An 11,058-nucleotide genomic window follows, 5' to 3' on the forward strand; every position below is an offset into this window, starting at 1 on the left:
ATTCAAATCAATTCAATTCAATTTGTTTCAATTCAAATGGCTTTATTGGCATGAACAAAAACATGTTGCCAAAGCAGTTTACAAAATCTTGAAATACATTAATTATCATCAATGTGTCATATACTGATCAGTCCATTGTTTGATTTTCATATAATTCATACAATAATTCAATACAATATAAAACAATTGTATACAGTATAATAAACATCATACAGATGTGTAGTGTGGATGTTGTTGTGATTCCCTCAGGCTGTGGCAGGCAGAGGAGCTGCCTTTGTCATTTGAAAAAATCACCAAACATAAATTAAACACAAAAACTGTGCTGTGATTTCAGATATATTTACTTATCAAATGATCACAGAAAGTTAGAGGTGGCAGAATATCTTTCTTATTTACCAGGCTCTGTCGGACGTTCATGATTGTAGAGCTGACCCTGCTGTTGTGGTCCAACCAAATATGTCTTTGTGTTTAGATTTGACTCAATAATGAATCTAAGCTCCAATCCTTCAACCATTACTTACTGTTGATATGGTAATTTGGTTATAGTTATTAAGTTAATTATTAATCAGAGGTCCAGATAAATAGTAATAATTTGGGACTCAACCGATATGGGCTATTTTGTCAATGTTTTTAGGCTGATGCCCCTGAGGACTTTAATACATTATAAAGTTATTAATTAACATTCATATTTTTTAATATTTTCTTAATTTATGATAGCCAATAAATTGATAGACAGTCGTAGGTCCAACATTATGGTGTCCCACTCGTGAAGCAGAGCTCAGACCCAAAGACATTAAAACTTCCACAGCGAAGAAAGAGAGCTAGAAAGTACACTGCCTGGCTCCTCTCTCACGTCTGCACAGCTGGTCAGTCAGCGCATGAAGTGAGTGTAATTGTCTGATCATCTGACACGTATCAGACATCGACAAGGTGTGGGGAGAGGGGGTATCTGACACTATCTGACTATCTGACATGCAGTTCAGCAGGGCAATAAATCCCACTTAACTGTTGAGAGTGTGGAAGTAAATCAGTGAGCTAAACTACAAAAAGTAACTTCAGGTTATTTTACAACACCATCAGGCACCTGTCCCCTGGAGATGTGTGACTCACAGTCTGAGAACCTTAGATCTAAATCAAAACTTTGTCTGGTTTTAAGAGACATCAAGGCTTTTTTGCCAGCAACCAAATTCACACTTTTCTTGGATGTGTTGTCATCAGATGCTCTCAACTTCAACTTTCAGTTGAGTCAGAAAGTAAAATCCACCAACTTTCATGAAATGAATTTCACTTTGCTTCCAGCACCACCAATACTGCAAGAACACTTAAATGCATCTTGCTATGCCACTGAAGTAGCGTTGCTCCTCTGGTATCACACATCACTGTGTATCAGCAGCTGGAATATTGTTTGTTTGGATTTTCACAGCTCATGTCAGGAGAGTACACATCTGTATATGACCAGCCACCCTTTCTTCTTATTTCTTCTTTTTTCAGTGTGTTGACACAGTCTGCATATAAACTGTCTACATAAATAGATGTGTTTTAATTCCAGGGCTACCTCCCCTCCATCCAGTCTGACTACCAGCCAATAGGAGGAGGTATGCTTAATGGTGGAGCAGTGATGTCATCATCAGTGGACTACCATCAGATGGGGCGACACACACCAAATAACAACCCCTCTCTGGACTGGAGCACTGATTACCATGGCAACGGGTAGGTATTAGTCTTTGATTATTAAATTTTTTTTTTCTAATTAAATTTTTAATTAAAGCTGCAAGCAGCTTTGAGCAGGCCCTCGCACTCCTGCGGACACCGGGGATTCTGGTGGGAGGCCGGTCACGGTTGCCCTGCATTGTCACAACCACACAACACCGTGCTCATGAGCAAGATTTCCTACATGGACTGTATGGCGGAGGAGAAGGCGTATTGCACGAAAGATGCACCAAACACGCATTATCTTGCAGACAAGACCATGAAAATCTCATGAGAAAATCTAAGAGTTATGTCCTAGTCTTTTCATTAGGTGGCGATGTGACTGTAGTGTAATGTTAGTATGCATATGTCTTCAGTGTGACACTGTCATCAAACGTGAAATTTGGGGAATATTGGACAAATTATCATAGAGTTATAACCGCTTCCTATATTTCCATTAGGTGGCGCTATCAGTATTACTAAATTTGAGCATGTAGATGTGTTCAGGGTGGGAGTCTTATCATACCTATAAAGTTTCGGCCTGTTTTGACAATGCATAATGGAGTTTTTGAACATGGGGAAGGCTTCAAAAAGGCGATTTCTCTTCCGGTCGGAATAATAATAATCAATACAGTTTCAATAGGGTCCTCGCACCCTTCGGTGTGCTCAGGCCCTAAAAACATAATGTAATGTTACAGGACTTGTCTATAAATGAGAAAAGAAAAAGGCACAGCACATACATAATAAGGGAAACAATGTTGAACATACAAAGTTGAATGATGAATTGTGATGTGTACACAGATCAGATTTGTACAATGTTCCCAAATCAGGAGTTTTTCCTGATTTAAGCCAAAATGTATTGGATTGCCAGAGATTCCAAAGGTTTCTTCCATTTCTGCAGAAAACGATCAGTTCTTCCATTGATGTAATGTCCTATTTTTTCCGCAGTCACAACCTCAGAGATCAGGTAAAAAATTTAGATATGAAACATTTCAGCTCCCCGTGGTTCAGTCATTTGAAATTACAGCTAGTTGGCTTTCTTATATACATAATGTCTGAGCTGTATGTATTTTCAAAAATCCTTATTTGATATGTGGTACTGATCCTTCAATGATTCAGATGCTTTAAATTTCCTGTTCTCATAGAGATCGTAGACTCTAGTAATGCCTGCTCTTTTCGCAGTTCATTTAACTGTTTATCCAGCAAGTTCACAGGAGAAAATGGTTTACGTATAACTGACTCCAAGTCGAACCAAGCAGAATCTGAATGCTTTTTCACCCAGGAAGATATGATTCTGGCTTGTATAGACAATATGTAGTATTGTGTGTTAGATAAGCTCCAGCCACCTTGTTCGTTTGGCAGCTGTAATGTCTCTAATTTCACGTTAGGCCCAAATAAAGTCTGCCATTACTTTATTAATATCTTTAATATCACTAGACTTTAAAACCAAAAAACATAGATGTACAATATAATATTTTTGGAAGGATTGTCATCTTGATCAGGTTCATATTACCAAGAAATCATATTGGGAGATTCCTCCATCATGTTTAATGTCTTTGAGATTCATCAATTTAAACGTAGCAGATAACAGACCGTTTGTCAAAACCAAGGCCATAGGTGCTTTATATAAGAGCTTAATCCACCCAAGAAAAATATGATCCAAATTTCTTCATTACTTCAAACATATATTCCCATTCAATTTTATCGAATGCCTTTTACCCGCCCATAGAAATAACAGCACCCGGTAACAAAGGTTAAGGTAATGAATAACACTGAATAGGCGTCTTGTGTTATAATAAGAGTTCCGACCCTTAATCAAACCTGTCTGGTCCGCATCCATAATGGACAGTAAAACCTGCCATGTCCCCTGTTCTGTCACTGTCCACTGAAGCTAAGAGCAAGTTATCACTTAAAACATCACTGAATACAACTGCAGTCACTGCTTTGAACTGCAGCCGGTAGGAAAGAGACTTTGGGTCTTTTGAGTAAAACAAGTTAACAGCTGACATTAGAATGAGAGTTAAATAGACGTTATATCTCAGCATTAAAACATCTGAAAATGACTGAGGGTATGTCCACACTACTACGTTTTCATTTTCAAACTAAAACAATCTCCATCCACACTATCACACATACATACATGACCAATCACATACACTAGCCACACAAAATACTAGGAATGAGGAACAGCAAAGACAGCTGCAGTGTTAAAATGCGGAATTTAACTAAACAGCAGCTGCTTGCAAAGACAACAAGGTCAGTAACATTTCATTATCCATGTTTGTAAAACGGGGCCAGCAGAGTTTCTGAAAGTCCTTTTTAGGTGCTCCAAAACTCCGGAGTAGCGTGGACAGGAGGAGGAAATGTAGCCTGAAATGCACCAGCTCAGACAGGGAAGAGATGGACTACTGCAGTGGGAGTGTCAAGTTATAACAGTGTTAAATTGCCCTCCAAAAGCTCGCTAGACTGTAGATTTCAATATTTGGTATTTTTACAACTATTTTTACAACAACTTTACAACATCTGAGGTCTGTTTGGTTAGAACAGTGAAGTCCAGTGTCCTGTTCTTGTTAAATTAAGCAATATCAGAACTGATGTTGTACAGAATATCAGCAGGGCTGTGATTCGGGGTAGGTCCTGTTGCCTCGTACCTAGGACTGAATCACAACCGATATCACAACCTCAAGTGTGACATTGCTTTTATACACAGGGTTCCCACGGTCATGAAATTCCTGGAAAAGTTATAAAATTAGAAAAACAGTTTTCCAGGCCTGGAAATGGTTTGGAATTAATTGAATACACACACGAATACACGCCGTTTTAGCCTATTGTCCAAAATATGTTAATCAGTCCCTTCAGAAAGTTGCAATGTTGCGATCGCAATAAATAAAGCAAATTCAACCAATCCCTGTGAATTCTGTGCAACCTTGCATTCTTGTCCAATCACCGCAAGCCTTCTGATCAAAAATCATCATAGTTTCCTGCAAGTTGAACCAATCACCACTCCCTCTGCTAAACTTTGATGTACATCGCCAAACTCACGTCTTTCTTTTGAAGCATGCTGTGAAGCTGCAGATATGTGTGACACGAATGGCTCACATATACGAACAAAAATTACTGTTAAAGACTGTAAAGCATTTCCCGATGTCTTGATGGAAACGGGGTTAGATTGTTTTATAACGTAGGTGTAGTGCTGCTGGAGCCATCGTAATGACGTTCTGCTACTTTTTTTCTCCAGATGAAATAAAATATCTACAGTTCACATTATCCGGTTGATATTTATTCACATTTTAAGCGGTTGAATACCGATCATCACTAAAGATTCTGTGATGTAGAGAGCTGATAAAAACAAATGGTCAAAGTTCATCAGTCATATTGGCATTTAAGGTATATTGATTGATTTCCAAACATCAATCACCCATCAAGCAACACTCAAGAAAACCTTAAAAGATGCCAGTAGCTGCTGATAGCCTGTGAGCTACTCAGTGAATTACATTGTTGATCAGTAAAGATGAAAAGAAAAAATTCTTTCAATCATCTTCCACTCGTGATTATACTGTTTCATAGGCAGAAATCTCACTGGTACAAGTTGCCTTCAAATTTTCATTATTATTATTATTATTATTATTATTATTATTATTAAAGAAGATGGCAACAATTTTTATTTTCTCCTGCAGTTTCATTGAAAAAAAACCCACCTAAAAACATCACAACATTCATTGCAACTTTTAAGGAAAGCTGCTGCGAAATCAGGTATTTTAGCCAGCAACAATTCCAAAAAAAGACAGCGAAATCCTGGAGAGATTGGTTAATAAAATTTACATAACATGTCTTACGCTATGAAATACATTCCTGGTATTGAAATTAACTTTTAGATATGCAAGCCAAAAAACCCTGTAATTTAAATCTTCTATGCATTATTATTTTAAAATTGATAAATGAGGCAAAACCTGAGATTCACTTAAGCCAATGCATGATTAGTGAAGCATATGGGTGGGTGCAATAATGAGGCTGGTACTGGACTAAGCAACACATAAACATTTTCCTGACCAGATCGATATCATATGAGTGCACCTGGAGGTGTGCACTGAAGTATCCAGGCCTCTTCCATTCACCCTCTTCTGACGACCATACATTATTTAGTTAAGGCCTGAGCACCGAGCTTGCAAAGACCCTATTGAAACCTCGCTGTTTATTAGGGCCTGAGCACTTTTTGCCTTCTTTGAGGCCTTTCCCATTCTCAAAAAGTCATGAAACTTTGCACACACATCTGGCCTCGTGAAGATTTACATCTGGTATGGGTCGCACTAATAGGCGTGACAATATGGCTTGACAGTGCCCCCTACAAAATTTAAATGAGGCCCTTCCTATACCCGCATTTTGACCTACAAGTGCGAAAATTGGTAGGCACATGTATTAGCCACGACTTGCAAAAAAGCCTCTTGCGCCCAAACCCTAAACCCAACAGGAAGTCAGCCATTTTAAATTAAATTTGCAATTTTGGCGATTTAAGGGTCACATACTTTAACAAACTCCTCCTAGGGAATTCAAGATCGACAGGATCTTTGGTCAGACTTATCTTAAGACCTTTGCGACATTAAATTCTAAAGCTTTTGAGTTTTCGTTGGACCTGCCTGTGGTGGTGCAGCGAATTTCAATGATTCGCCATGAAAATTCAACTTGCTCTCATTGCAACTCAAATTGTCCAAACTGCCCCAATCTTTCTGTGTGTGATAAGAGTCCTGCCTAAAACACATTCATATGCTCATATTCAGTGATACTCTTAGTGATTCAGTGATAACTTGTTGCAACAGGAAATGTCATGTCATATTCAGGAAATGTCATGTTTACACTTTGATATACTGCTCCTAGAAGGTTAACCACATCCACCTTAAACTTGGTCATGAAATGCTTAAGACCTTGATGATGCCTTGTCGTGAAAACCTGTGAGTTTTTGTGGAACAGCCTGCCTGTGGGGGAACAGTGAATTTCGATCCTTCGATCCAACTCGCTATAACTCCAGCATGCATTGTCCAAACTACCTCAAACTTTATATGTTTGAGAGGAATCCCAGCCTGAACACATCTATATGTTCATATTTAGTAATACTCATAGCGCCACCTCATGGACACATGTAATATTATATTTTACTTTTTCATTTTTTATTCCTAGCAGGTTAATTTGACCCTTGAAACAAGAGTCAGAAAATGTATTCTACAACCTGATGATGCTTTATTGTGAAAATATGAACCAGGAAGTGGCTGTAATTGCGCAGCAAATTCTCAACAGAAAGTAGCTCTAAATCCATTATACAAAGTCTGATGTGCCTCAGTCTTTTGTCACAAAATCCTTCCTGATGGAAGATTGTGAAAATTATGAGTTTTTACTTAAGGGTGTGGTTTCTGCAGTGCACTGAATTCTGAAACAGGAAGTGGTTAGAACTCTATTATACTTTGTCTAATCTACCCCAAATTTCACGTTTCATTACAGTCTCACACTGAAGACATCTGCATATGAATATTGCACCATAATCACAGCGCCACCTACTGAAAATAGGACATAACTCTTATGTGAGTGACATTACATTTTCATTGTGTGGTCTGATACAGAGCCTCGTTTGAGCCTCTTGCGTGATCTCTGGCTCCACCTGGTGGACCTAACTAAGAATGACAGCAAACATACATTATCTTCAGTAAGTTTAAATCTATTGTGTATTGTCCAGTCCCTCCCAAATTTCATATGTTTGATGACAGTCTCACACTGTAGACAGCTGCATAGTAATATTAGGTCATAGTCACAGCACCACCTCCTGAAACAGGAATTAACTCTTGTGTGACAATCATTTAATTTACATGACATTTTCATTGTAAGGTTTGATACAGAGCCTCATGTGTGCCTATTGTGTGGTCTTTTGCTCCACCTAGTGGTCACAGTAAAGAATGCAAATAAAAATGCTATACATCTTTTCTGCTGCCACACAGTCTGTCCAATAAATATTAACCTGTGAGCCAAGGTGTGAAGGAGTGCAAAGGCCCAATCAATGCTGCTTGCAGCTATTATTCAAATGTTATTTATCTTTTTCTTCATCATCTACAAAGTCTGTTACAATCTAACATAACGATAATGACTGTTAGTGTAACGTAATTAACAGTTAATACAACACCTGTAAAATGGAGTGATACATGTAATTAAAAGTCCCAGTGCTGTTGTGCTCTATATCAGCACTCCTGGAATAGTCCAATCAAATTACTTGATCGAAACTAACTGTTGTATAATTGGATTTAATTCAAGTTTACATTGGCTTGTCAGCAAATAAAATATTTGTTTCTTACAAAATATGTATGATTTTGTGTTAGGTATGTTGTAAATGCCACCAGGGCACCCAGACCCCATCTTTAGCTTTACCCTTGATTGTGTGGAAATTGGTCAAAATGTGTCTTTCAGCTCAGTAACTAGCTGATACTCTAAGTTGATACTGTTAGCTGATACTAACTGATACTAACTAGCTGATAATGTTAGTGTACTAATGCTGTTAGTGCAGTATTTACCAAGCCTACTGTGTGATGTGCAAGCTGCAAGAGGTATCACCCATCATCTCAACATTCATCTCAGACCCATGTATTAAAACAATGGGACAGTAAATATCCACTGTATTGATTACCGATTGTTTTTCCATCCTCACTTTGTGTTTCTCCTCTCCTCTTCCAGAGGTGTTCAGAGAGACAAATCTCTGTATCTGAGCTAATCTCAGGACAAATCTCAACCAGGGCCTTGAACTGCCACATCATTGAAACCTCCAGCCTCACCTCTACACGAAAACAGGCCAGTTTAGTCCAACCTTAACCCAAGGAGGACTCCACCAACCAAGAGACCACCTAAACCTGAACTAAACTTGAGTTCAACAACTCCAAACAAACAAAATGCTAAGCAGCTGAAAGATGGAATATTATGTGCACTCTCCACAGTGCTATTACATCTATTACTGGTTTTATCTTTTTCTCCTGATCATTTACTATCATTTAATTTAAATTGAAAATGTGTACACCAGCTAGGAGCGGTGGGCAGGCACTGTGCTGTGAACCATGCTGAAAGATGTATGTACCCCAAAAGGTAATTTCCAGAAAGCCCTGAAAAAGTTTCGAATTTAGTAAAAATGGTGTTTACAATAATTTCCAAAAAAAGGCTCTGAAGAGCAAGTGTAAATTCCTGTAACATAAAACTGTTTATTTCTCTTGACATCATAATTACTATATCCTTCTCCAACCAAAGTCAGAGGTTCACATCACACAAACGAAGGGTTAAAAACCAAATACAACAGATCCTCACAAAATGTTTCCCCAAATTATATGAAACGAAGCCTTTGATTTGATGCAGTACTGACTTAGGTACAACACAGTTTGTGTAGAGACAACAAACATGATGATTCTGACTGTGATAATAAGTGAATTCACAGTGCTTTATTCAGCTAAAGAAAGCCTCTTTGACTGTGCAATGGCTGAATAATTGTGTATGATTTAAGAACTCTGATTGTTATCTCACAGTGAGGCTCAGATCTGCAGGATACAAATGTATTTTAATCCTTGAAATAATGAAATATCAAACATTCTTTGTTAAATAAAAAGAAACACAAATACTCCTTTGTAGAATGACAGCTCCTCCTCCTGGCATATGTCTGTTGATAATAATAATAATTTGGATCCAAACTGTGTGTGAGTGTGTGAAGTGTTAATGAGAGAGTGGTGGACTGGGTTGCATGGTCTCTTTTGTCTCTGTTTCTCTGTGTTGAGAAGCTATTTAAGAAACTATAACTATTGGTGGGTTGGCTATGTTTTAATGTTGTTTTTTTAATCAGTTCAAGTTTTGTTTTAGTGTCGTTGATGATGATGATGATGATGATGATGATGATGATGAGAAACATATCTCTTGCTCTCTATGTCTTTGTATTACTGTGTTTTTTGGCAGATGAAAGGACTCTGGGCATCAACGACCATGAAGATTTTTTTATTTTTAGATTCTAATAATGTGTTCGAGAATAAAGTCAGTGCTGCATTGATATGCAGTCATTACTCAAAAACCTGCTTCTTTTATGTTGTTTATTTTGGAACTGTTTGTGATGCTGCTTTAATTAACTGCACATGATAATACACATTGCTGTAACTCAGTTCACCTTATGTCTGTATCTTGGCCTTTGCATTTATGCAGAGAAGGTGAGCTGTAAAAACAGAAGGCTTTGAAGTCTTGGAAAATATGTATTTTAACACACATTTCAGCCATGGGAGCCATGTGGCTTTAGTAGAGATGGAAATGAGAGTCAGTCATTCCACCACTTGGTTCCAAACTGAAATACCATTGGATTGAATACATTTTTGTATCAATATATGGACTCCAGATAAAGAATCTGACTTAAGTAATGTTTGATGATTGAAATTTGGCAGCAGCAATGATGTTCCGATCATCATTGTTTCTGCTGCTAATTATTGCTAATAGTAAGATTAAGAGACATTGAGAAGCATGTTGTATTGAAACAGAAGGACCTTGCAGTTATCCTCATCATGATAGTTATAGTTCTGACAGACATGAGCATGATGGGGCTACTAATAGTTTATGTTCATTTTCAGTCTTCAGTAGGAACAAGCATACAGTGGTGTGGAGGTGAGTGAGAGCCCACCAGGCATTTCTTCTCTTGTATTCAACATTTGCATTTTACACACACACACACACACACACACACACACACACACACACACACACACACACACACACACACATTTCTGAGGACAGTTACATTAGTGCAAAACATACAAGGTGTTGGTGGTGTCTCCAGGTGTCAGTATAGGCTGGCATTTAGAGAGATCATTAGTCGTATTCTCTTTGTTTTTAACATTGCTTATACATCTTTAACAAGAAACAATTCTTATAGATTCTATAGTTTTCTTAGTGGATCTAATTCCTTGTAATTATCACCACTATCCTGAAGTGTTCATAAAAACCTCAATTTCCACAAGGTTTTCTGTGACAGCTTTATACATTTCATATTTTGAAAATCCAGTAATACGCAAGTGGTTGGATTGTGTTTTATCAACAAATTTATCATTATTGAGTTCATCTGTGAAAAAAAGAAATGAGGATTTTGAGGCAGCTCATGTATTTCTCCTCTTTAATTACATTTTACCTCCACAAAGAGCTCTCATCATTTTTATCACTGCCATAAATCCACAGCTGCTTTTCTCTGTGTCATCAGGTACACACTGCCCCCTGATGACAACAATAGGGAACTGCACTTCCTTCTTATTTTTTTGTTCACTTAAAAGGTGCAATCTTAAAATTCAGCTCACCGTTAATCAGTAGAAATCCACCACAGTTCACAAT

General features: G+C 37.8%; 1 protein-coding gene across 2 annotated transcripts in view; it reads left to right on the forward strand.

Annotated features, from left to right (window-relative positions):
* The window catches only part of tox (thymocyte selection-associated high mobility group box), a 56,206-nt gene extending 46,443 nt beyond the window's left edge, over positions 1-9,763 (forward strand). For both annotated transcript variants that reach the window (XM_056392261.1, XM_056392262.1), the window contains 2 exons: positions 1,550-1,710; positions 8,398-9,763. In XM_056392261.1, coding sequence (XP_056248236.1) covers positions 1,550-1,710; positions 8,398-8,434 — 198 coding nt within the window. In that variant the 3' untranslated portion in view covers positions 8,435-9,763. The remainder of the gene's footprint in view (positions 1-1,549; positions 1,711-8,397) is intronic.
* The last annotated feature ends 1,295 nt before the right edge of the window (positions 9,764-11,058 follow it).

Source organism: Seriola aureovittata, chromosome 12 (assembly GCF_021018895.1).
Source record: "Seriola aureovittata isolate HTS-2021-v1 ecotype China chromosome 12, ASM2101889v1, whole genome shotgun sequence".
NCBI classification, from domain to species: domain Eukaryota; kingdom Metazoa; phylum Chordata; class Actinopteri; order Carangiformes; family Carangidae; genus Seriola; species Seriola aureovittata.